General features: G+C 40.4%; 3 protein-coding genes across 3 annotated transcripts; 2 read left to right on the top strand and 1 right to left on the bottom strand.

Annotated features, from left to right (window-relative positions):
• Positions 1-195: 195 nt before the first annotated feature.
• On the top strand, positions 196-5,526 carry LOC134877139 (sphingosine-1-phosphate phosphatase 1-like). Its single transcript, XM_063902533.1, has 3 exons — positions 196-1,205; positions 3,470-3,559; positions 4,273-5,526. Exons 1-3 carry the CDS (start codon positions 549-551, stop codon positions 4,822-4,824), a joined length of 1,299 nt encoding a protein of 432 aa, XP_063758603.1. The 5' UTR covers positions 196-548; the 3' UTR covers positions 4,825-5,526.
• Positions 5,527-7,323: 1,797 nt separating this feature from the next.
• Positions 7,324-15,362, top strand: abcd4 (ATP-binding cassette, sub-family D (ALD), member 4). Its single transcript, XM_063902532.1, is given in 20 exon segments — positions 7,324-7,699; positions 7,976-8,094; positions 8,413-8,540; positions 9,175-9,314; positions 9,518-9,634; positions 10,300-10,425; positions 10,956-11,006; positions 11,269-11,363; positions 11,462-11,583; positions 12,243-12,334; positions 12,475-12,564; positions 12,750-12,823; positions 12,826-12,954; positions 13,266-13,357; positions 13,489-13,525; positions 13,734-13,783; positions 13,972-14,024; positions 14,127-14,203; positions 14,375-14,490; positions 14,877-15,362. Coding segments are annotated over 20 exon segments (1,845 nt in total). The 5' UTR covers positions 7,324-7,658; the 3' UTR covers positions 14,973-15,362.
• Positions 15,214-26,694, bottom strand: acss1 (acyl-CoA synthetase short chain family member 1). The gene is made up of 14 exons (XM_063902531.1): positions 26,217-26,694; positions 25,475-25,571; positions 25,188-25,387; positions 24,234-24,409; positions 23,416-23,568; positions 22,638-22,785; positions 22,034-22,171; positions 21,044-21,136; positions 17,943-18,055; positions 17,324-17,450; positions 17,112-17,239; positions 16,809-16,872; positions 16,601-16,722; positions 15,214-15,640 (listed from the first exon to the last, which is right to left on the bottom strand). The coding sequence occupies exons 1-14, from the start codon at positions 26,527-26,529 to the stop codon at positions 15,464-15,466; spliced, it is 2,049 nt and encodes a 682-aa protein (XP_063758601.1). The 5' UTR covers positions 26,530-26,694; the 3' UTR covers positions 15,214-15,463.
• Between the last annotated feature and the right edge of the window lie 154 nt (positions 26,695-26,848).

Below are 26,848 nucleotides of genomic sequence, written 5' to 3' on the forward strand. Positions count from 1 at the left end.
TGTCATGCCAATAAAGCTCATTTGAATTTGAGTTGAGTACTTCTCCCCCCTCTGTCCACCACTGGCCACCCGGTACAAGTATTTTTGAGGAAATATTTTTTTGATACATGTGTAATTTATCGTAACTCCAGCAGGGGGGTGGCAACTCCAACATGTTGGATACAGACCGACACAAATAAAGTCAAGCGAAGAAGAAACACATACTCGAAGTAGTAGAAGAAGAAGAGCGACAGAGGAATAACGGCCTGACGCAGTTAGTTGGTTGGGATAGGGTTTACCGTAAAGTAATGGTTAACTGTAACGGACTTTGGATGCTGCCTCCTCCGCCGATGTACAAGGTCTGTGTTGTGAATGCGGATAGGAAGTAGCAGTGCTCCGTAGCTGCTCCGTGCGTTAAGCTCCAACACTGTTGTTTTGTTTCGTTAAAAGGAATGCCACGGCCGCCGAGCTCCACTTCCCCTTAGTCTCTGTCGACGAACATGAACTCCATTTTTACGACGAAGCAGTTTTAAAAACAACCCGTTAAAAAAAGAACAGTTATTGTAGTCATGGCGACCGACTTTGTAAAGACGTTTGTGCAAATGTGTAATTACCTCCAAGACCCCCGCCATGTAGCGAGGTTTCAAAAGGTGTGCGGCGTTAAAGGGACCTTTCCGGTTAAACCGAGCGAGCCGGACCGAGGGGAGCCGGAGCCGGACTGCCCCGGGCTGAGGAAGAGGGCACCGGACAGTAGTGTTGTGAACGGAGCAGCCGGAGATGCAATGGTTAACGGGATGCAGGGTGACATTACAGCCGGGCCCGATGCTCCGTCCGTCGATCCGGACACAGCCAGAGCGAAACCCCTGCGGAAAAACTCCCTGACCGGAGACGTGGGTCAGGAGTTCCTGATCCACAACAAGTTTCTATTTTACCTGTTCACGTTTGGGACGGAGCTGGGCAACGAGATGTTCTTCATCGTCTTCTTCCCCTTCCTCTTCTGGAACATTGACGCCCTGGTCAGCCGGAGACTGATCGTGGTCTGGGCCTGGAACCTGTTCGTGGGACAGTCCACCAAAGACATGATCCGCTGGTCCCGGCCTGCCTCCCCTCCTGTGGTGAAGGTGGAGGTCTTCTACAACTCCGAGTACAGCATGCCGTCCACGCACGCTATGACGGGGACAGCCATACCCTTCTGTCTCTTCATGCTCACCTATGGACGGTGGCAGGTGAGCACCTTTTTTTAAGACAAGAGCATCACTATAAAGTTTCAGATATGTGAAAAAACATATGCATGTGCAGTTGCTGCAGACACAAGTTGTGCACAAGTTCTAAAAAAGGCTGCTTTACTAACAGGAATAGGGGGTTGGCTGCCACACAGGCCCATAAAGCTCCATGTTGTATTTCCAGAATGAAAATATAGTTTTTTGCCAAGTAGGTTAGGTATACTTGTTGATATTATGCTTATGATGCATATACATGTGTGTTCAATTACACACCAACCAACACACTGCAGCACACCAGGGGAGTATTCCAGCTGATCTGATGGGTACTTAAACACATTATGCACAAAGAGTAGGGGGAGGGGGGGATTTGATAGGGCACACAACTCATTTGTAGCCCCCAGAAGTGTTAATCCATCTCGGAGGCAATACACATAGCAGCAGAACTAGGCCACATACTTGTACATGTAAATCAACAAATATCCCGAGCTGATATTCCACAGGGAAGTTGGTCTGAATTAATGCAATCTAACTTAAGGGATCAAGAAACACACAAAGCATTTGACCTTGTAAAATATCACAAGCTCCACTTGACACAAATGTCAGATAACACTGTTTTCAGCCTCTTAATAAAGACAGTCCCTGCTTTTCACTGTTCTGCATCATTAAACCGAATATTCTTGGGTTAAGAATTGACGAAGCTGTACATCAAGACTAACATTGGAAGATTAATTGATAATCAAAAAACAAGCGTGAGTTACAGGCCAAGTTACCATTCTGATCCTAAGTATCAATAGACCACAGTGCAAACAAACAAACTTATACAAACAGGGCACAAATGTTCCCCTGAGTGGGTTTTCTGGAGACAATCAGAGGAAGCGGTTGGGAGGGTTACTTTACTCCTGAAGAGTTACAGAGAAAAACATAGTGTAGTGTGATAGGAGCCAGACCACAGAGCTCGAAGACATCAAACTACTTCCCTTACTAATATGTCCGTCGCTGATCAATGTTAATCCCCTGATTAACTTTATAGCAATCCAAAAGAAAACTTGGCTGTATTTGGGTTAGTGTGCACGCTGCCCTCTCTGCTCTAAGATAATTTGTGAAGCAAGAACCTCAGCTCCAAAGTTTGAGTTGTCGTCATTAATAACTTAAGTTTTCTCAGACTAGAATGGATTCACTTAGGGATTTGAATTGGACAAAATGCTGAATTGGACAAAATGCTGAATTGGACAAAATGCTGTCTGAAGCATTTAAGACGCACCACCATGCATTCCTGTTCTTTGTTTGATAGGCCCCATGTGAATCCTGTATTTCAACATTCTTGTCTTATCCCTTAGTCAACTCAGTGACCCTGCACTAAAGTTATTTCACACAAACTTTAACATCTTTTAAATAAATTAGTTAGTTAGTGTAGAGCCCTGCCAAGTAGTCACCCTCAGGAAGGAAAGCTAATCCTATATTAAGTGCTTTGATTCAAGTTCAGGCGGTTTTCTGAAGTGCTTTGACCCTTTTGTTGTGTCATCAAGTTCACAGTGGTCAAGGTTGAGGAACTTTCAGAGAAAGACGTTATAAAAGCTTATGAAAGATAAGATGCCAAACCATAAACAACTGCCACGGCTCGAAGAAGATGCAGATGTCATCTTAACAGGTTTTAAAGACCTTATTAGCCCAATAGCAATGATATTTTGTACTCAATGTAGTAATGTCTTAATGTAGTGTAATACTTTGGTTTATGACTTAATACTTTGAAAGTAATGACAATCCAATCTGCCTCAGCTCCACTTGGTCATTAGCACTTATTATCAGATGTCAACGTTACTCATACTGAACATCAGCGTGTCAGCATTGTCATTGTGGGCATGTTAGTATGCCGATGTCAGCATTCAGCCCAAAGCACCGCTCTGCCAGAGTACAACCTCACAGAGCAGCTAGCATGGCTGTACATTGATGTATCATTCACTGACCTTTGAGTGAATTCCTTCAAAGATATCAGCTCAGTGTTTTCTTACCAGATTATACTCTTTGGTGTCTTTTTAAAACCCTGTTGGATACTTTATGTTATTGGAAACATTGCTGATAATGCCCTGCGATGTTCAGGAGCTTCTACTTCTGTATGTTTGCTCATATTAAACAGGATGTTGAGGGAAAACAGTCCTGCAAACTGGTTTCATGGACACACTGATCTGGATTGTTTTTATAGACTCATCTTCAGCCACCTTTCTGATATCAATGCTATGTTTTTGATGCCTTGTCTTTATCTCTCCTAGTACTCCTTCCTCTTCGGCTTCAGTGTGGCTCTCAGCTGGAGTGTCCTGGTCTGTGTCAGCCGAGTCTACATGGGGATGCATTCTATTTTGGTAACTAAAGCAAATGCATGATTTCAAATAAATAATCCCTTACTAAAATCTGAATTAAATGTAGAGGGTAATACTGGCCCAGCAGGCCTCCACTAGCAGCCCGGACACAGACTCACAATATAGACCAAACAGTAAGTTGATTAACCTTGAAAATTATCCACTGATTAATCTATAATGAAAAAATGTAGCCCTGCAATAAACAAATCAAAGAGGGTAGATAAGATCCGTAGGCCAGGCAACTGAAGTATATTAGATATGATTTAGTTCTGTAGTAACTCCTGGTTATCAGTCAGAAGCCTTTATTATTATTTTGTTATACGGTGATGTACAAACTCATTGTGTTCATTCCTTGCAGCACTGATTTAATGAAAGTCTGAATATATTTTGATTTGACATCGCATTTTAAGTCTGCCAATAAATAATAACTAATGAGTCATGAATGTGCCTTTTTTACATGACTGCGTTATTTAAGCAAGTGTGCTTACAGATATCAGTTAAACATATTGCACATCTGGTTGTGCTGCAAGTGGGATCCCTCCTTTATTTCCCTCCCTGAGGTTTCTTCCATTTTTCCCCTTGAATTGTGGAGTTTCTGTTAGCTGCCTGAGACAGATGTATAATTTGTGATATTTGGCTGTATAAATAAAATGTGATTGATTCACTTTCATGTTGTATACGCCTGGTGGACGCTGATTTATGTCCCTGTGTTGCAGGAGGTAATCACTGGGTTCCTGTACAGCCTTCTTATTCTAGCCTTTTTCCAGCCAATTTTGGGGAAGATTGACAGCTTCTACATGACGGACCACTTTGCTCCACTTGTGATTATCGTGTCACATGTGAGCCTGGGACTTGTGGCTTTCTCTCTGGATTCCTGGAGCACTTCTCGGGGCGATACAGCTCAGGCTCTGGGCACCGGGGTCGGAGCTGCTATCGGTACCCATGTGAACTATCAGCTAGGTCTGCTGCTGGATCCACCTCTGTCCTCGCTTCCTCTAACTTTACCACCCATCAGCTTTAGCTTGGTATTGCTCGCCCTGCTGCGCTTCGTCATCGGAGTTGCCGTCATCCTTGTCACGAGAATGGTCATGAAAGCAGTGACTATCCCGTCCTTATGTCGCCTGTTCGGTCTGCCAACAGACGACGTAAGACGGGCGAGGCAGCACATGAAAGTAGAGCTGCCGTACCGTTACATCGTCTACAGTGTTGTTGGTTTTAGCTGTGTCAGTGTGGTGCCTCTCTTCTTTAAGATCTTAAGCCTTGCCTGAGTGTTGTGTGCAAACTGTCATGTACTGCTGACATGTTCACCTACACGGTGAAGAGCACTGGGAATGTGCTGCTTGTTTTAAACGCTTCTTTTCTGTACAGCAGAAACTGATCTAAGAGGTGATATTCTATATTTTTTGTTTCGTCAATATTCATCAGTGCCATAGAGCTCCATCGTTGACACATCGAGCCAAACTGTTGCACTGCGTGACATGTAGTGTAATTATGATGAGCATGGGCATTGTAGTTTATATACTGAGTGTTTTACTACACACCATTCTCCTGCTGTCAGTGTACCAAACTACTATCAATTGGTGACTGAAAATTAACACAGCTAATACAGCATTTACTCCTGTTGAATATTAATGGACAAGCAGTTTCAGGCATTATTTCCTCTTTTAAAAAACGAAACAATGGCCTGGGAGCCCAGAGCGACAGACTGACAGAAGTTGTGGTGGGGGGATTTGTTGACAAAAACAACAACAAAGAACATCACCTGCCTCGTCCTTTTAGATCCACCTGTGGTCGTCTCATTTAAGGGTTTAACTTTGCAATTATGAAAATCTATAAAATGTGATGTTTTGATGCTTGTAATCATATTGATGAAAAATCTGTTGTACATTTACATCATTGATCAAAATATATATTAACATGTTATCGGAGAATTAAATGCTCTAAAAATAAAACAAACCCTGAATCGGTAACGTGTGAAGTCACTTCTCTTTTGATGCTGAAATCAACCTTAAAGTACTCGACGTGTTTTAGCTCACAGGTGAAGGGGTAGTGTTTTGTTTTCTACAATTACACCTTTCCAGCATTATCTCATTGCCCACTTTTTGTACGTTTTTTGGGCTCAAGTGTAAGTTGTTTGCTAAAAATTATAATGAAAATCATAAAATTAAAAGAAGACATTTTTTGATAAAGTATTTTGCCACCTTTACTTACTTGGGCTGTATTTCTTGCACTATAAAAATACATTCTAAATCTATATTCATACTTCAGGTAACAACACTGACCCTAATTCTGAATGTTTTAATTGATATTGTTTTGAACAGATATTGAGTTGCTTTATACATTCATGCCATGACATTAATACCCAAGCATGTATTCTTACAGTATTCCCTCATATGTACAGGTCTATCATAACCATCCATTCCCACACCTTTCTTCTCGTATTCAAGGACTGTCATTTGGTGAGAAGTATTGAAACAAGGAGAATAAAATATTAAGAAAACATTTTGAATGTACGTTCTTTCAGAATTTCTGTATTCAAATCGTTTGTTGCAAGGAAATATCAGAAGAGGGCCAATCAATCAGCATATCAGGGATTTTATTTTAGTGGGTATTTTGAAGCAAATATGAATGTCTGAATCAAGTCTTGACATTTTTCTGTAGGCTGGAAAAAAACACATTTTTGTATCATTTAAAATTGAATGTGTTTAAGAATTACTCCATCCAAATAACATCGGTTTCATGCTTAACCTTTGAGCACATAGATAAGGTTGTTTGGTATTTAAACTGGTGTGTAACCCAAACCCGATGTTCTTCTTTATGCTGTCCTTAAATTGTACTTTGAGTTATGTCGGTTTTTCTCACTTAAATCCAAATATTCCAAGAAGTCTGTGCACTCTTAAATCTTCAACCCATCCTGTAGTTAATGAAATATGTGAAATATTGCTGCCGTTATTTCAAGTCAGTAATACTGAACACATATTTGATCAAGCATGACAGACAAGAATTATCAGGAGCAAAGGTTTTATTATAAAGAGGTAATACTGGTGTTCATGCTCTATATTTTTATTTCCAATCCTTTCATGTATCTCCAAGCTCTCTAAGCTAGGCCACACCCAAGTACCCACAACCATCAATAGCCTTTTAGAGTCACAGAAACTCACTGAAAATACTTTCATTACAAATGGTGGAAGTTTCCATTTAACGTTTTTTTATATGTTTACTTTAGTTTTAAATGTTACTCCATTTATTTGATACCTTCAACAACACATTGCTTCCTTCTTTAATAATATAAATGATATACAACATAAACCTGTATGGTCCTTGCAGAATTAGCATTAGAATTGGCTCAACAGCGCTATCTAGAAGTAGCCCCTGCCATGCTATCAGATATAAATTACACCTGTTGTTTGCTTTTTTATTACATTTTGATGCTGATGTTTATTTTTACTTGTATATAGCTAACCTTTTCAATTCAGGATTTTTACTTGTAACACAGTATTTTTAATTTATAGTATTGCTACATTAAATAACTACAAATATCTGTGGCCTATTCTACTTCTTCTATCATATAGGCAACCATCATTTCTTACCATCTGGTGGGCTGTAATTCCTGAAGGGATCGTGTATGTTTGCAGTTTTTCATGGTCTAATGAATGTAACTAAGCCTGTTAAACGTATTTCTTTTTTTTCCTGATTGACCCTGGCATAAAAAGCTAGTTAAGCTTTTATTTTGAAAATCAGAGTACATTGCACCGGAAGTCCGGGCTTTTACTCTACCTTCCAAAACAAAAACCTTCGGTGGAGGGTTTAATGGCAGGTCGATGCTGAAGTAAGGCAACATTTAGCTTAGTTAAAAGCCACGATAAGTCATAAAAAGCATAGCTGTTTTAAATAGTTTTGAGGATTTTTGTTCGGTATTCCCCTCCCTAGAACTTGACTGAGCTGTTAGCTAACCGGTTTTCTGTTTGCCTGGGTTAACTTTAGACATCGGTTGGGGAAGTTATCTTGACCTACTGGCTAACATTTGTTGTTCAATTCATAAAGACGTATATGAAGTTGTGTGTGGAAAACAAGTTACGTTAAACACCTGCAGCCTTTGCAGATGCCTCGTTCAGAAAAGTCAAACGGCAAAGGGACAAAAAGGTAAGACCGAGACACTGTTTCACTTTGTGTAGTCATTGCACATTACCGGGAGTAATTCAAATAAAGAAACTCAAAAGTACGCCTTATAATAAAACACTTGATTGCAGTTTTAATGTTTTCATAAGCAGGAGTGTTCAAGGTGGAAGATGCAAAGTGATGCAAGAATGTCATAACAAAGGTGTCATATTTCATCCATGTGACCACAGGATGTAACTATATTAAATCCAGACATTGCAAGTTTTCTAAAACAGTTGGATTTCTTGTTTGCTGTTTCAGACTGAAATTGGACTGGACGTTTGTTCAGAGGTTCTGCAGCATCCAGAGGGTCCTGTTCCCATCATGGACCAGTCAAAGTGCTCTCATGTTTGCCACGCTGCTTGCTGTCACTCTGACAGGTAACTGCTGGACTCTCAGAAGCTATTTGTGCAAGAGAAGTACGGTAACCAAAAGGGGAAATACATTGTCACAATCAGATGAAGCAAGGTATCAAATGAAATGGAGTGACTGTTACATGAGACCTCATCATGAGACACATTCCCTGACTGTTAGACAATGCCTTTTGTGGCATTGTAACGTAACACTTCAGATAACACCAGAATGCATACTGTGATTTTTAAGCTCAAAGTTCGGTTTAAAGGTTGCCCAATTGTCCTACATTGTTAAACAAGTCTCTGATGTCCTAACAACGTGCTTACTTCTCTTTCTGCCATCAGAGCAGCTGATCATTTACCAGGTGGGAGTCCTCCCCAGCCGCTTCTACAATGTGCTGGCAGACAAAGATAACTCCGGCTTCAAGAGTCTGGTGGGCACCGCCATGATGCTCATCGTCATCAACTCCACAGTAAGATGAGAGAGTCTGAGGGCGATCATGGCACTTGACCTACATACTGATATTAGTCGTCACCAACAAAGTTAAAAAAGAGTTCAACCCTCTGTTCCTCATGCTTAAAATGTTGCTTTGCAGGGTGATTCATTTAAGCATGGGTCACATTAGATTATATTAATATAACCAGCTGTCAATTGTAGAAACCAAATGAATAAGCTTTTAAAAAATGAGCATGACTTTATTTACTCGCTGGATATTACGCCATATCCAGGAAGTAAAATCCTATGTTTTCAATACTTTACATTATCTGCTTGGATAACATGTGTGCTGCTGAAACTGAATACATAATCAGGTACATCGTGTCCCATATTTTATTGTACGACATCATGTTTGAGTTTGGATTGCTTTTATAATAGGTAATAGAAAATGTATAAGGTCAACCTGACATTTTCATTTTACAGCCTACACACTTCACTGAGTTAATGTGACCACATCAGCTGTATGAGGCCTTTACTGTAATAAAAGGGAACATTTGAAGTTTACTCTTGTTCCTCTCATGAAGGTTGTCATAAAACTACTGTTTATGGTTTCTGTGTTAATAGGTATTTAGACAATCTTCTCTCTCTGTGGGTCTCTCTCCTTCTCCCAGTTGAAAAGTGTCGACCAGTACATTTGCAATCGGATGTATTTGAGCTGGAGGAGGATGCTGACTGAGAGCCTCCATAAGTCGTACTTCCAGGGCCGAGTCTATTACACACTCAATGTGCTCCGAGAGGATATAGACAACCCGTAAGCTTTGATGCTTTTTCCTCTTTGTATTCTTATATAATGTTGTTTCAAAGAATATAGAAATAAAATCAACATGTTTAAATAAATCACCTCAAGGTTTAAAATGAGAAAATAGTTTAGAATATATTTATTAGTAGAATATTACACTTTTTCATAAAATGGAATCGCTTAATAAGTGTGTTTTTCTTCTGTGTAACTTGCAGAGACCAGCGAATCAGTCAGGATGCCGAGCGGTTGTGTAAACAGATGAGCACCATGGCTAGTCGCTTGATTGTGTCACCGTTCACACTGACCTACTACACCTACCACTGCTTCCATAGGTGTGTTTGTAGAGTTTCACACACATTTACACATTTAAAGCTTACTTTGTAGTTGAAACATCTTCAATATGCTCTAGTAGCATATCACTGCCACATGTACTTGTACTGTGTAAAAACTGTACTTGTTTTTTATGTATCATGTGTAGACAACCCCTCTTCTCTTTGTCTGTGGATTGATGAGTCAAGGAAATCTGTTCTGTTCTTAGTAACTTTTAAAGGCAATACATATCTATTTTGCTTTGACTTTTTGAAGTTAGCGTTGATTGCGTAATGTAATGTAAATTTGCCATCTCATTTTCCATTGAAATTAGCTAGCACTGCCTCAAAGGTCGCTAAAACTAACCATACATACGTATATTTATTGATATTACCTGATTGCCTGAATACTTTTCTAAATGTGTCACTAGTGGTAGGCTCTGAGGAAATGGAAAGCGATTTAGTTGTCTTGGTTGATACAGTTATTTATTGCTGTTTGCAAACACAATTGGACAAAACTTATTTAAATGGTACCTAAAACTCAGTGTGAGTCTCTATTTTGCACTGTAACTGTAGCAAAAGGACCAATAACTTTTATTTCCTTGAATGTTTCATTCTTTATAAATCAACTCTGTTTTGCCTGTGTGTTTAAGAAAGGCATTTATAACTAAAATGTCCTTTCTTTGCAGCACCGGTTGGATCGGTCCTGTGAGTATCTTTGGTTACTTTGTGTTTGGGACCATTGCCAATAAAATCCTCATGGGACCGATTGTGTCGACTCTGTTTGAGCAAGAAAAACTGGAGGGGGACTTCAGGTGAGTTTATCCTGGTCAATACAAATGTTTGCTGACAACCAGCAGATAAGCACTGATTAAAGAGTGTTTTCTTCCCAGTGTGGTTGGTTGGGTGTTTTGACAGCTGTTTCATGCAAATCCTTTCGGTGTTATTGTCTTAGGGAAATCAGTCCCTTGTCAAGAGGAAGCATCTTAGTATCCTGGCCCAGTGCCTTTTCCCTCTCAGGATATAACACAGGATATGCGTCAGCTACAAAAGAGGAATTGTGATTAAACTGTCCCAAGATAAAACTATAAGGGCATTTCGAAAGTGACGCACTGAGGCCATGCTTTTTCTTGCAATGTTAACAAAAGTACAAAATCATTTCCGAGTCCGCTCAATTTCAATGTGTTCTTCACTAGCCAGTGCTCTAGCTTTCTACCAAGTTTCATAACATCCGTTCTGTCGTTTTCTTGTCTGTAATCCTGCTGATAGAGAGAGAGCTGGAGGAAAAAAATAAATAAAGAACATTACTTTCTTTTTTCAAAGATAATTTTTTTTGTCTTTGCAGGTTTAAGCACATGCAGATCCGTGTCAATGCAGAGTCTGCAGCGTTTTACAGGTGAGGCACAAACACATGACATGTAAACCAACCTTTTCTCATTTGTTCCGAATGTTTTGTGCATGTATAATGTCTGAATCGCTTTCCTACAAAGGAAAATACAGACATTTACTTCACTTTTAGTATCAGTATTGTATAACCTGTATAGAAATGGTTCTTGGTGTACTTTCCTATGATTCATATTTGTTTTAAAACTACAGTTTTCTGGCGATATCTAAAAGTCAAAGCAGGTTGGAATCAATGCTGCTGTCTGTGTTTTCAGAGCCGGTAAAGTGGAGCACATGAGGACGGACCGCAGACTGCAGGCTCTGCTACAAACTCAGAAGAGTTTAATAAACAAGGAGCTCTGGCTTTATAGTAAGAACACCTCACACCCACCCCCCAATCTCCCACTGACTGCTACCTTCAATACATTACTTTGATTAAACTTGTTAACCTCTGACCTCTCCTCTCAGTCGGGGTAAACACCTTCGACTACCTCGGAGGTTTCCTCAGCTACATTATAATTGCCATTCCCATCTTCACCGGTGTCTATGATGGGCTCACTCCAGGAGAGCTCAGTGCACTCATCAGTAAGGTAAGCATGTGTCTTCTCAGAACCAGCAGCTCTTAAGAAGTTAAACTTTGACACTTACAAAAATAAGACAACAAACAAATAGTGGTTTTATTTTCGTGCAGTCAGTAGGTTTGTGAATTCTGCTCTCAGTTTCAATCAATGTTATTTAATCTGTCTTAGTTTGTCCTCAGCGACCTAAAGAAAATAAATGGAAAAAGAGTACACTAGTTTCAAAATAAAAAAGTTGTGTATATAAAAAATGTTTTTGAAATGGAAAATTGAAATACATTCATATGCTCCTTTTACCCTTAGGTTTAGTTGAGAGTGTGTGAAAGGTCTGCCATCACATAATAGCAAATATAGCTAAAAGCTAACAAACATGTTGCTAAGTTAACCACTAGGTGGCAGCAAAAGCTTTCTCCTGATAAAAAAGTCACTGAATTTGAATGCCTGTTAAACATAGATTTCAGTTCTAAATAATAAAATATATAGTGTAGCTCCAATCTGTCCCAAGAACATGTAGACGAGCACATTTAAGTGTTATCATGAGCCAGTATAAAGCTCCTTTCATGCTGTCGTCCTCATTGTTTCTCCCCTTTGTTCCTCGTCTGAACACTCTTTAAATGATCTTGTCTTATTTACTCTGTGCTCCGGTTCTCCCTCTCCTTGTTCATATTCAGAACGCCTTTGTGTGCATCTACCTGATAAATGGCTTCACGCAGCTAATAGACCTGTCAACCACTCTGACAGACGTGGCTGGATACACCCACAGGTATCACACTGCATGCCTAAATTCACTTCCTGGAGGACAGATGATGACAGCAGCGTTTGTGCCTGCCATCCACCTTTCTATCACTGAAGGTGTGTGTGTGTGTGTGTGTGTGTGTGTGTGTGTGTGTGTGTTCTGGTCAGGATTGGGGAGCTGAGAGAGGTGATGGATGACATACTTCACACACAGTGTGACTATGACCCGGCATCAGGGGAGAGCTACGACTTTGACAGGTTTGTGTGAGCACTTTTACTTCAATCTCTGCTGCCATAAAGACCAGAGTACAGGAACAGATGCATGTTAAGAGACACATGGCTAAAATTAGATTTAAAAAAAAGCAAATAGGATGACAAAATAAATATAAGGTGTTTGTAATAAAGCTTTTCAGCCTACACCATTTATTTATTTGTCCACACAGTGACTTCAACGTCCATGCAGGCCCTGTGGACACCGCCTTCATCCTCGAACACCTTTCGTACAAATCTCCGTTCTCGACAAGCTGCTGGTGGAGGATCTGAGTCTGAAAATCAGCCAGGGATCAAACCTGCTTGTGGTGGGGAACACAGGCACAGGCAAGACGTCACTCCTGAGGGTCCTCAACCGACTTTGGGAGGCAGAGAGCGGTGAGAGAGCTGCGAGACCCAGGCTGTGGTCATTTTGTTATTAAAGTGTTGCACATTATAGTAAATGGACTGCATGTATAGAGCATTTCCTGGCTTTACAACCCCTCAAAGTTCAGCATTAACCCACACACACATTCATACAGAGACAGAAGCACTCGCACACAAACTCCGAACACCAAGCTACCTGGAGAAAACTGGGGTTACGCTACCAATAGGAGGACAGCCATCTACTTCTCCACAGCAGCCCCAATAGCCATTTGACATCTGCAAACATCAGAAGCCTCATGACACCTGCCTCCTTTCCCCCTCAGGTTTTGTCCAGATGACCACGTGTTTCGGGCCCAGAGGAACCCTCTTCCTGCCGCAGAAACCGTACCTGACTGATGGCACGCTGCGGGAACAGGTAGCTGTCTCGTCTTCTGTGTGGTGTGTCGATTAAGCCTGCAACATGTTGAACACTTAAAGTACAAGTGCTTGTTACTTAGGGACTTAAATCTACCAAAATCGACTCACTGGAACTCTTTTCTCGGACAGGTGATCTACCCGTTGAAAGATATCTACCCTGCATCAGGTATCCTGTTTAACAGTGAACAAATCAAAGGCGTTGTATTTTTTAAACTACCGAAATGTTTTCCGATAGCAAAAGGGTGTTTGAAGAAAGCAGCTACTTGAGACAATAATAATAATAATACGTTTATCTTTGTATTTGAGTCTTGACAAATGTTTGGTAATCTAAGTAACATTGATTGATATTCATAAAGTGACTTTTCTTTCTTTAGGGTCGGTGGACGATGACAGAATCATACAGTTCTTGGAACTTGCTGGAGTGGTGAGTTAGTCCCTCTTAGCATACAACTTCAAAATGTATCTAACTTTGGATCAGTTATTATAGCCTTCCTCCACTACAGCCTCCGAAAGACAGACAAAAAACTTGCTGAATTGACCAAGGTTAAAATGCTTTTGAATTTGAATTAAAACAAACATGAATCCTGAATCCAACTTCTATCTGTGCTCCAGCCCAGTCTCCTGGAGCGGACAGGTGGGCTCGATGCAAAGGTGGACTGGAACTGGTAAGAGAGGGAAAAAACTGACTAAGTGAAACAATAGATGTGTAGTACTTCCCCAAACGTGCCACAATGTGATGCAGAATCTGAACTAGTTTCTCTCTGCAGGTATGATAGTCTGTCTCCAGGGGAAATGCAGCGCCTTTGCTTTGCACGACTCTTCTACCTGCAGCCAAAATATGCAGGTGTGTTCTTCTTGGTTTCAAGACCTGGTTTCAGCCCACTGCCTGTGATCTAGCACCTAAATCGAGTATTTCAGATGTTCACTTTTATGTTTTCATTCTGACATCTGTTAGGTGTCTGGGACCAAGGCTTTTCTAAAAATGACAATTTTATTAAACGACTATTCTTTTCAGTGTTGGATGAGGCCACCAGTGCTCTGACGGAGGAGGCAGAAGCTCAGCTGTACCGCACCTGTAAACAGCTCGGCATGACTCTGATCAGTCTGGGGCACCGCAGCAGCCTGGAGAAGGTAGACTCAACACACACACACACACACACACATACTATGTTGGTGGATTCTGCACCAAAAAATCAGCAATTTGGAGAATAAACAGGAAGAAATATGGAAACTCCCGAAAAATTAGCTACAATTCTTAATATCAAATGTTATTTATTTAACCAATTATGAAAAAACTACAACATTAGACTCGTAGGATGTAACAGGAATGAGTTTGTGAACATGTATTTATATTTGATGTATTGCTATTGAATGTTTTTTTTCCCTTCTTTGTCAGATTATTTGGATCCATTATGTCAATTGCCTTACTTTTCAAGACTAACCTTGTCTTGCTTTGTTCTCACATTGTCTTAATCTACAAAAGAAATTAATTCTGTCTTTCTCTCTGTTTCTGACAGTACCATGATGTCCAGCTGAAACTATGTGGGGGAGGCCAGTGGGAGCTAACCAAGCTAAAGGGAGGCAGTGGGAGTCTCAGAGAAGAAGCCCTTTAATGTGCAAAGCCATCTTCAGTGTGGGAGACAAGGACAGACACACTCCTGAATTCCTGTTAGAAACACTCACGTTCTTTGAAGTAAGGTACTTTAAAAAAACAAATCCTGCAGTAGACTTGGATAACTGTGCTCTTCCCGTTTGTGTTCACTTCCAAAAACCTTTCGGGTTAGGGAGCGCTCTGAGTAAATTCCCATATCATAAAACAGACGGGGAAGGAAGAGAGACACTTTACACTTCATCTTGTGTGCTTTTTAAATGTGTTTATTGTCTTGTGTTTACAATCACTACATTGGGAAATGAGTTCCAATTATGTGACTCCTTTCAAGATTAATTCTGTGAATACCTGATTTCATAAAAATGACATATTTACAATAAAAGCAAAGAAAATGTTTGGCCTCTAATATTTTTTTATACAATTGCAAACGCCTGGTTAAGTGACTTGGACGCCTCATATATTCTTCATTAGAGTGGAATGTTTTCTGGGAACCCTTCATGATGGCTTTTGTTTACTAAACAGCTCACGGTGACCTTGGATGATTTCCTGAACTGTTGAGGGATCGTCCAGCGTGCTGAGGTCACCCAACCCGTTCAAGTCTCGCTCCACCACTTTGCGCAACACCCGCCGCATTATCTTCCCTGAGCGCGTCTTGGGGAGCCGCTGGACGAACTGTGAGAGTGACATAAAGAAACTGGGTATCAGTTAGTATATAGGAAATAGTTTGGATTGTTTGACTTTGGATTAGTAACTCATACACTTAATGTTTAACCTGCAGTTAATAATGGTTGCAGTTTAAAGAAAGACAGAAGCACCAGCACAGGAGAAAAACGATCTACTGTTGTGGACGTTTACAGCAACTTAACGTATATCGGCTACCCAAAGAAAACACAAGCCAGTTTTAAGTGTACGCATATTTTCAAGACATTAACACGAGACAGCCCTTTCCAAAAAGGAACTGAACCGTTTTCTATGCTCTCTTTAAAGCAACCGGACTCAGGACACATGAGTTGCTTGTCTATTGATGCATGGATTGGTTAGTTTATTTCTCTTATTAACTTTGTAGTTAGCATAGCTTCAGTTCCTCTAGGACTATACAGTAGCAAGATACAAGCATTGAAAGTATTCAAAAAAACAAGCGGCTTAAACATTTTGCTGTTGCTGTCTTCCACAGCATTACATAGTCTGCTCCTGTGCAGGTACACCTGTTTGCTTCTCTAAACTGGGTGTGTGCCGACTGAAGACTTACTAAGTCCAGTTTACCAGTCAGAGTGTAATCAACATTCCTCATCAGCGAGACCAGAGAAATATGGACCTTGTATTGAACTAAAGCTGTTGCCATGGAAAAGAATATGCGCCAGTGAACCTACGTTCCAGATAAGAAGGGCGTCTAGATGTCCCTGAACAATAACTATCTCATGCGCCCAAGCTGCCCCCCCTGATTACAGCACCCCAAGGCCGATAGACCTACACCTTGGGAACGGAGACAGAGGAAGGAGAAAGTGATGAGCTGTCTCAAAGTTTAACTACCTAAGCCAAAAATTCCCTAACACCGACCACCGTCTACTCTAAATAAAACCCAATTTCAAACCATCTGAACTTTACGTCTGAATGTCAGTGAGAGAGCGTTACCTGGATGAAATCTGGACAGGCGTACTTGGCGATCTTTTTAGACACCATGATGTTTAGCTGCTGAGACAGATCCGCTTCTTGATCGTCCACGCCCTTTTTTAGCACCACAAAGGCATACACACCTGACAACAGAGAAAAATCCTTACTATGATGGACATTTTTTTCATATAGTCTTTCTTTCTACTTAAAAGAAAGATTTTCTGCCCACCTTGTCCTTTGATGTCATGCGAGTATCCTATGACAGCAGACTCGGCCACTGCATTGCACTGATTCTGTTTCAGAAACAGAAACTAGTCTGTACACATCGCTGCTAATAGCATAAAAGTATCTTAAATTTCATCCAGACATCCATATGTTAAGTATGTTGAAATAGGGTTACCCTATATTTAAAAAAGTTACAATGTAATATTTAAAAGTCATAGTATAGTATGTTGAAAAACATTATAATTATGTGAATGTAGCAATGGATGCTCAAAGCCAAAAACCACGTGTTTATCCCTGACGGACCTACCACCACATCCTCTATCTCTGCCGTCCCAATCCTGTGACCGCTCACATTGATGACATCATCAAGGCGTCCAGTGATCTGGTAATACCCCTCCTTAGAGCGATAGGCGCCATCTCCAGTAAAGAAATAGCCTATTGGCACAAAAAGTTATAGGTGAAGAGACTGAAAAGACATCATAAGAATTGAGCAACACTTTTAAAATAGAGATGGTTTACCAGGATGAGGCTGACAGTAAGTCTCGATGAATCTCTGGTGGTTGTTGTGAATGCTGCGGGCCATCCCAGGCCAAGGCTTAGCTATACACAGAGCTCCAGATGCGGGGTTGGACGTCACCACTTTTCCCTGAGGATCATTTATAAAGGGTGATAAATGACTACAAAATATGTGTTGTATCCACAAAATGACTTGTGATTGATGTAAAAGCTAAACAAAACGGGAACAAAACCTACAGAATAATCCTCTTAAATTAGGAAAACAGGCACAAAAAGAATGTGAGGCCTACGAAACAACTTTCCAAATGCTGTGTTTTCGTTAGAGAGGAAGCATGATGAGCTCAGCACTCCCAACTGTCTGCACAATCTGTGCGTTTCAAAAGCGACCGCAATAGCCACACAATGACAGATTTTTTAATAGGGAGTTTGGCACGCACAGATTGGGCCTGACGGGTGGGAGCAGAGCGGGTATCAAAAGTGACACAGCTGGTGAGTATTTTATAATCCTAATCTGACCCTCCCTCAGGCCGTTCCCAGCCATAAAACATTTTCAGGGACGACATGCCTCACGCACACACAAACGCACACACACACACACACACACACACACAAACTCACACACCTTAGTGTCCATCAGAATGGGCTTAATGCCAAAGAAAGGTCTCATAGCCATTCCTGGGACAATCTCTGCGTCTGGGTCGGATGGCCGTGGGGTGATGCAGATGCCACCTGTCTCTGAGAACACAGAGCAACACAAGGCAGATTATAAACCAGCTGTCAATTACTAAATGTAAACGTTACAATTATGATATTTATTTATCAACAAATATATTAAAAAGCTTTCCAGAATAATTGGTATATCAAGGGTATTCGGTATATAAAGACTAATCTATTTGGAAACAAATACATACAATCAAAATGTTATCAAATAAATGTTCTACAGCACTGACGATGGGCCGAAGCAGAGTGTAAAAATGAAAAAGCCGACAGAAGGAAAGTATACATGACAGAACCAACTAACAGTTTGTAAATCTGGCATAAACCTGTCTCATTGCTTCAGATTTATATTTTGGAATTACAGCCATACTAAGTAAATTAAATGAAATTAGGTTTGCCTAAACCTCAGGGACCCTAGTAATCCGCCTGGTGGTGTTGGTTGCAACAGTGCCGGATAGAGCAGAGGGGACCCGTTATAAAGTAGGACACAACAGATGATCCCACAGTAGCATTAGCAACTAACATCCTGTTCAAATTGGCCCTGGACAACTGGGAAAATTTAACAATACTATGATTTTGTTGGTTTACTACATTTTACTGCAAGTTATTTTATATAGCCTTCTATAAAATGACATGAGTCGTAAAATTTTGAGGGCTTACTATACAGTACTATGACCATTCAGTCTTTTACAACTTATATGGCAAGATATGACTTATCTTGAATAACAAACTATACTGGCTTGTTTTACATTTTTATGGCATTTTAGGGACATAGAATACTATTGCTTTTTATGGCTTGCTATCCTATGACTATCCTTTAACTTTCTATTTGCTTACTCTGCAGGATCTGATAACAAGACCACGAGTTTGGCTTGACAGGACTGTTAGTTGCTGGGCTCCACGGCAACACATTTTGCTCGCCAATTTTAACTGGCTCTGTTTCAGTGCAGTGTGAGCCTTGTGTGCAGTAAACAGTCCCCTAAAGGAGGCCCCCTTTCTCCCTGGGATTTTGATCGGAAGGGCCCTTCATTTGCGAACAGTACCCACACTGTGATGCAACTGAGTGGGTTGAAGATCTGCAAAGGATCTCTTTATTACTATTTTTTATTTTCAGCTTATGCTTCTCAGTGTGTCAGATGACGTTGTACAGGGAATGGTAGGAAATGAAACGCTTTTTATTCTTGGGATCTGAAAACAACTGCTACTATCCTTCATGAACAGATCATATTAAGATCAAATTTGACTGTAATTCCTGTAATAATATGTAATGAACCAAGAGGTAATCATTTGCATTATATCAGTTTAAAAATATGAGAAAAGTAATAGTATAGCACATTAAAAATATGAGAAAGAACAACATAGTATAACAACTATACTAACCATGGTACGTTGATTTTTATTAACAAACTATAACATGTGTTTTGAATATATTTTCGAAATAATATACAATGTTGTGTTTTCCAAATATTTCAACAAACTATACTGTGTCGTTTTTTCTCAAATGTACCTTTTTTTCTTCGGTTTTTCGACAAATATACCTTTGTTTTTAGACTTACTATACATGTACTTCTTAGTTTTCCCCCCAATTTTACATCATACCATACTATGTTGTTTTTTCTGAATTTTTCAAGAAACTATTCTATAAACTAGTGTACTGAAAATATCCTAAAAAATGACATGGTATAGTGTTTTGAAAATATGAGGAAAAAACAACATAGTATAGTATGTGAAAAATATGTGAAAAAACGACATGGTAGAGTATATCGGAAATATGAGAAACAAACAACATAGTACAGTGTCGTTTCCGCCTCCATACTCCATACTGTGAACCAACATGGAGGCCGTATGCCAACAGCGGATCAAAAATCAAATGTTCTCTCTAAACAGGCTACTTGCTCCCAGATCAACCAAATGGCATTTATGAATAATGCCACTTAGTCCTTATTGGAAAAACTGGTGCAGGAAAATAATATAATATAATCCTTTTTACTGAAGTAGGGTATTTGGGTCATATCTGTGTCTGTAATTCTCAAGCTCATGATGTTCTAATGTTTAATTATCATCCATTAATTATAGATTTTTGCCATTTGTATGGTAATTAGCACAGCTCTGCTCCATTTGGTCATCACTCAGTCTAATTTGGAAGGACTGAGGATAAAACACAGTGTCAGTCGGGTCGTTTGTTTAGCCGCAAAATCGAATTTATTAGCAAAATCAGCACTTTTTGTGGTGCGGTTTTTATGGTACCCATAAAATCCACATTCCTCTGGTCAGAGTTTATCCAAAGTTCAACTTGTTTATGGAAGCTTTGCGACAAAATAATTCAGCGATGAATTCCCCACGCATTTCTCCACAAGTTGAATGTACTTCATGCCTTTGCTACCAAATCTGATCTTCTATTATTAAAAGAAAAACAACTGGCTCAAATCAAGAGTCCAGATGGAAATGGGAACTCTTTTCCTTTTTTTATGTATGTGTGACTGTACACGCCCACACACTGTACTGTAGTAATGTGTGTATATATAAGCAGCTGGAAAGACAGAGCTCTCCCCTTTAAGAGTGGCTGACGGTCCATTTTAGGGCCCGCATACGTGGCTTTGTTTGAGGAAGAATTTGTGAACCTAACCACCTGAGCAAGCAATGAAATGCTACTGTAAGACTCAGAGCATGAGAAAAAAACCAAGCTCAATGTCAACACAATACATTTAGTTAATTTAAGTTGCTGGTTAGAAGTTATATACTGTAAAACATATGAGGCTTTATTTAATGATAGTTTTTTGTTGAATTTAGGAGTAAACTACAGACACAAGAAGTAAATCTAAATGTGTATATTAGAAGTTTTCTTTGCACTAGTTGGAAAGAAGAAGATGTTAAGAAAGCAAAAAGGCTGTATGAAAAAACACAATGATAAAAAGACCCAGAACAACAACATGAGGTTTAAATGTATCAACAAAAAAGTGACATCAAAAAGCAGATAAATCCCACACTTGAGGGTATTCCTGTTACCTGTTTGCCACCAAGTGTCCACCACAGGGCAGCGTCCGTCCCCCACCACTCGGTAGTACCACTCCCACGCTTCAGTGTTGATGGGCTCACCAACTGCAGATAGACAGGGACAACTTCCATCATTATGCATTACAATATACACTGCACGGCCAAAAAAAAGGTCACAAGCCTGTGGGGGGCAGTGCTATGATCTGGGGTTGCTGCAGTTGCTGTGGTCTAGTTTCAGCAACGTGCCCAAAGAATGAGGTCAGCTGACTACCTGATACTGAATGACCAGGTTATTCCATCAATGGATTTTTCTTCCCTGATGGCACGGGCATGTTCCAAGATGACAATGCCAGGATCCATCGGGCTCGAATTGTGAAAGAGTGGTTCAGGGAGCATGAGACATCATTTTCACACATGGAGTGGCCACAGAGTCCAGACCTGAACCCGATTGAGAATCTTTGGGATGTGCTGGAGAACACTTGTTTGTGGTGGTCCGAATCTCCCATCATCAACACAAGATTAAAAAAAAATGATTGCAACTCTGGACAGAAATAAATGTTGTGACATTGCAGAAGCTTCTGGAAACACTGCCATAGCGAATGTGTGCCGTAGTCAAAGCTAAAGGCGGTCCAACGAATATTAGAGTGTGTGACCTTTTTTTTTGGCCGGGCAGTGTATTATTGTATGTGATTTAGCTTTAAGCTTCATGACTTGGGGGAACAGGTGTGTGTGTGTGTGCGTGTGCGTGTGCGTGCGTGAGAGATCTCCTGGCAGGCTGGGCTTTGCTATGGCATGCTCACATACCAGCCAGGCTTGACTTTCAATATCCTTACATTGTGTAACATGTGTGTGCTTAAAGGAAAGGGATTTGTATGGTAACTCAGCAGTGAGTTCTTATGTGTGTTTGTGTGTGTGATGGTGTTGGTTGCTCAAAGTAAATGTTCCTTTAATGCTGAGCTCTTGTGTACATGATAGAATTTCTAAGCATCGTGTTTGGCATACCAGAGCCGAGGGTTTTGAGGGTTGAGCGGTCATATTTCTGCACCCACTGGTCTCCGTACTTCAGCAGCAGGCGGATTGCTGTGGGAGCTCCGTAAAACTGGTTTATCTTAAGTCTCTGAACCATTTCCCAGTACCTTCCTAAAAGAAACAACAAAACATTTGTAAGTTAGCATGGTCCAGAGAGATATTATATATTGTGTTAAGAAGATACTGCATTGGAAATTCGTAATGGTAAAGCAGAGGCGTGATAACTAAAGACTCCTCATCTTTACTCCTGTTGTTGTTTCTGCCTTGACAATAACAAGGTGAGACACATGGAAACCGTGAATGTCCTAATTTTAGTGTGGGTGATACGTCCAAGTTCAAATCTAACTGTCAGCAGTTATTCATAGACAAAGACACAGGGTACAAAAGGAACAAAGGACAGGAATAATAAAAATATCAACCACCTCTACAGAGACATTTATAGTACTTTTATCATACAATGGCCTTAAAAAAGCGAATGAAAATGGTAAACGTGTCAAGTTTTACAACTATACTTTTGGATGAGTTTCCCTTTCATTATGAATTACACAACCAGTCATTTGTTTGCTGATTTTCGTACCAGGGTCGGGGTAAATGGGAGTGCTTTCAAACAGGACCGTGGTTCCCCCGTTAGCCAGCGGCCCATAGACACTGTAACTGTGTCCTGTTATCCATCCGATATCTGCCACACAGCCAAACACATCTCCGTCCTGGTAGCTGAAGACATACTGGTGATGACAAGGGAGACTGATGGGATGATCGGATAAAAAGAGAATAAGATACTGTAGTTTTGAAAAACATTTAATCTCAAGGGGAATTACTATATCTTGAACATTTACATACATAAACAACTTAATAAAATAATGCTTATACTAGTGTAACTCAACACTTCTTTCGTTCAAAAACACAAATATACATTTAAGGAACATGAAGGACAAGGATTGAGTGCCAAAGAAATAGAAAATATATACTGTATATTTTTAAACACACTTAATAAAAGTAAAAAATAAGATCACGTAGAATTTGTGGAGAGTTAAATTGTTTTATTGTAGATAATAAATAAAACCGGTTAAATTATTATTATTATAATAAATAAAACCAGATCCCATATTTGCAGCATGCACATATACCAGTAAACACTGTAGCAACACCAACAGAAGGTATCCACTTTCTTCATGTGGTCTATTCTTTCAATACATCAGTGATTTTTGGGAAGAAAACTCAGACGCACTTGCTACCAAACAAATGGTCAAACAATTAATAAAATGTCATATTTTGGCTGTCCAAGGCCAAAGTCATGAAATACTTCTCGCTCTACGTGTGTGATAGTGCAGATGCGGGTGGTGTTTGCGGTTTACCCTGTGTGTGAGGGCAGCGTACAGCAGGTATCCAGCCTGAGTGTGGACGACTCCTTTGGGCTTCCCCGTGCTGCCCGATGTGTAGAGCAGGAACAAAACGTCCTCACTGTTCATGGCTGCCGGCTCACACACCACATCCTCCTTCAGCATCTCCTGCAGGACACAATGACATAAAAGGGTTTCTTTGTCATTCCTATCAAACATAAAAAAGGTAGTAGAGCAATAGGAGAACTATATTATAATGGTATAACTCTGCATTGGATGGTTTAAATATATCATGTCATGGTTATCCTGGTCAAAATCATTTGGATTCTCGATATTATCCAGATGATAATCAGAATATGCCTAAAATTCTTAAAATGGCAACGGCTCCATCTTATATGAAGTTATCATAAATCCTGATGTGTGAATAAATAAATACATGTATTAATGAATAAATTAATAAAAGCATAAATATAAATTAGGTAAATTATGTGCTTCTTTAAGGTGATGATGCCTGGATTTTTTAAATCACGTTTTTTGTTCCGCTGACTAGTTTTCTCAGGTTGCAATAACATTGTTTATCATCCCATCTCTGTTTAAAACATGGTGCGAATACATGCACTCTTAATTGTTGTGATGCAACAAGAGTACAGTCGAATAGGTATATGAGAATAAGGATCAGTGTTTAAAGGACTTCCTGACCTAACAACCAAAGTACAATCAGTAGCTGTAGTGGTGTTTTGATATTGAATATCTTTTTCTGAATCCAGGAGAAAGTCACACAGTGTTGGCATCAATATCTCAATCAGCTCCTGATTGGCTCTGTGCTCTCTCACCTCCTCCATGTCGACGTCCTTGGCTGTCATAGCGACCGGATTCTCTGTTCTCATGGCAACCAACACCTGCTGTACAGTGGGGCAGTCCTGCACGGCCGCGTCCACCGTCCTCTTCAGCTCCGTCACCTTCCCCGCTCTCACGCCCTGGTTCACTGTGATCACAGTGCTGGACTCGGCTGAAAAAATTGGGTGCATATTGAATGGATTGTATTGCCATTGTCAGTTGTTTATTGCTAGGTCAGACGAAGCCTATTTTTTTTGCAATTGAGGTAAAAATAAAATCAAAAATAGACTACAAATGACTAAAATAAACTAAACTAAACCTTGTGGTGTTAAACCACAAATCACATAGGTCGACAGTCTATCAAGCTGCTTAATTTTACATAACATACACTATATATAGTCTTTAAAAGGCTAAATGAGTATGGTGTTACTAAAAAGCAATAAATAGATTCATGCCAAATAATCCATCTCAATCAGCACTTACTAACCAGTAGAAGTGTCTGTATCTGTTGAGACCGTGTGACCTATTGCCTGTATCTTCCCATAATTTCCAGTGTTTGAGACATTTCTAGGAGGAAAATAACATGTCATGCTGTCACCGTAACCTTGTTGAGAATGGAGGACATGCTGACTTTGAATGTTGTGTAAACTCTGACTGTCTGTTGGTGGTGGTGGGCAGGTAGTGTGTACAGTGGGTTTATTTCCTTTTTCCGTCAGAAAAACTGCCTACTGCTGAAATCAGGGTTAATGAGAGCAGCGAGACTCTACCAGCGAGCGTGCAGTCTTTAAAACCAAAACAAAGAGCTGAAAGAAAACACTAAACTGCATGTGAATTAAAAGAGATTGTTCTCTGTTGGTTATTCAATACAAGCAACTACTCTGACGTAACAGTCTATTGGTCCCTTGCTAAAAAGTGGATTAGTTCAGCTTCAAAATGGGACATCTTCTCACCATCTCTGATTCGCTCTGCAAGGGCTTCGGCGCTGAACCCTGCAAACACCACGTTGTGAGCCGCACCGATACGGGCACAGGCCAACATGGATGCCACAGCCAGAGGGCAGGGGGGCATGTAGATAGTGACACAATCCCCCTTCTTCACACCACGCCGTCTCAAAAGGTTGCCAAGGCGACATGTCGTCTCCAGTAGCTCCCTGTAAAGAGATTATAAATGAAGTCCTAACCCACATGAAGCGAGAGGTCCACGATCAACACACATGTATTAAATCCAAGCTGCTGACCTGTAGGTGACCTTGACCTCTGATCCCGGTTCATCTCTCTCCCAGATCAGGGCCACTCTCTCAGGAGAGGTGTGCACATGGCGGTCCAAGCAGTTCACTGCAAGTGCCAATAATAAACCAGATACACACACAGATAGTATATGTCACATTATCTGCCATGTCATCGTGGTGTGTTCAAGGAGTACTTTAATTATAGGTGCTGATCCAAACGGTTTGCATAATGATACCTTCGCTGTCTCATGTTTCGAAGTTTGGCAAGCAGGGGTGGAAGAAGTACTCAGATTATTTACTTAAGTGAAAGTAGTAGTAATGTAAGTACCAAAAGTAAAAGTATGCATTATGTAAATGTTAAACAACACATATTTTTAAATGATTGAATTCATTGGGGCAGTAATCTGTTCATCACTTTAATGTTGCACTTTGAATCTGCAAAGTAACTAGTAACTAAATATGTAAAATAAACCTCATGTAGTGGATTACAAGGTAAAGCATTTCCCTGCAAAATGTAGTGAATTAAAAGTATATAACAATGTAAAAATACTCCAGTAAAGTGCAAGTACCTATATTTTTTTACTTAAGTAGAGTGCTTGAGTAAATGTAGTTACATTACTCCACTGTTGGCATGTAGGCCTAACTGCCTCCGATTATGACTTCACTTCATCGATCAGTTTATTCTAACGATCAAATCCATTTCTATGAGTCTAATTATTGGTCCTATTCTTATTCAATATTATCATCTTACCGGACACATTGAGCTGTCCTCCCTCAAACCACTTGATCTTCCCCCGGCTCAGGTCACAGTGCTGCACAGTGTGGAAGGGTCTGATCCAGCTCAGCCTGCTGCGCGCGGCTGCGGCCCAGAAGCTCTCGCTGTTGGAGACGGAAAACTCTTGCAGAGATGAGAAGTCCTTCACACCTTCAAACCCCGCAGCCTCAGGCATAAACGCCGCTACATTACATTTCCATCGACCAAAAACACGGAAATACGACTTAAAGACCGGACAAGCAGAGGAAGTAACGATGGCCTTTGAAGTGCATCCGCATGGGAGCCACATACTGACAGTGAACGTATCCTGTGCAATCTGCGGCTATATTGTGTTTGCAAAGAATCTGCGTCAGAGTGAACTGAAGTTCCTTTTTACGCAGTTTTGGAAGTTACTCTGCTCAACTTTACTGAGGGAAAACTTGGGAAACTCCGTAGAGGAAGGGCAGGAGGAGTGATGCGTTAAAGGGCGGTACAAAACCCAATATGCCGACACTTTCTTTTCCCTTGAGCTGCAGCCAGTTGCATAATCAGTTGCAAAATAAAGGAAAGGCTCTTTTTGTGCAACATGGTGGATTTTGTTCAGTGGCTCGGTACTGATGTGTGTCTGA

The sequence above is a fragment of the Eleginops maclovinus genome, chromosome 15, assembly GCF_036324505.1.
Source record: "Eleginops maclovinus isolate JMC-PN-2008 ecotype Puerto Natales chromosome 15, JC_Emac_rtc_rv5, whole genome shotgun sequence".
NCBI lineage: Eukaryota > Metazoa > Chordata > Actinopteri > Perciformes > Eleginopidae > Eleginops > Eleginops maclovinus.

What these genes read in the sequence shown, in the direction of transcription:
- LOC134877139 (XM_063902533.1), top strand. Translation starts at nt 549, where the DNA reads ATGGCGACCGACTTTGTAAAGACGTTTGTGCAAATGTGTAATTACCTC. An exon ending in TCACCTATGGACGGTGGCAG is followed by an intron (nt 1,206 to 3,469) that starts GTGAGCACCTTT and finishes TATCTCTCCTAG; the next exon opens with TACTCCTTCCTCTTCGGCTT. An exon ending in TGGGGATGCATTCTATTTTG is followed by an intron (nt 3,560 to 4,272) that starts GTAACTAAAGCA and finishes CCTGTGTTGCAG; the next exon opens with GAGGTAATCACTGGGTTCCT.
- acss1 (XM_063902531.1), bottom strand. Translation starts at nt 26,529, where the DNA reads ATGTGGCTCCCATGCGGATGCACTTCAAAGGCCATCGTTACTTCCTCT. An exon ending in CCTCAAAACCCTCGGCTCTG is followed by an intron (nt 21,137 to 22,033) that starts GTATGCCAAACA and finishes GTCTATCTGCAG; the next exon opens with TTGGTGAGCCCATCAACACT. An exon ending in CAGAGATAGAGGATGTGGTG is followed by an intron (nt 16,873 to 17,111) that starts GTAGGTCCGTCA and finishes TTTCTGAAACAG; the next exon opens with AATCAGTGCAATGCAGTGGC.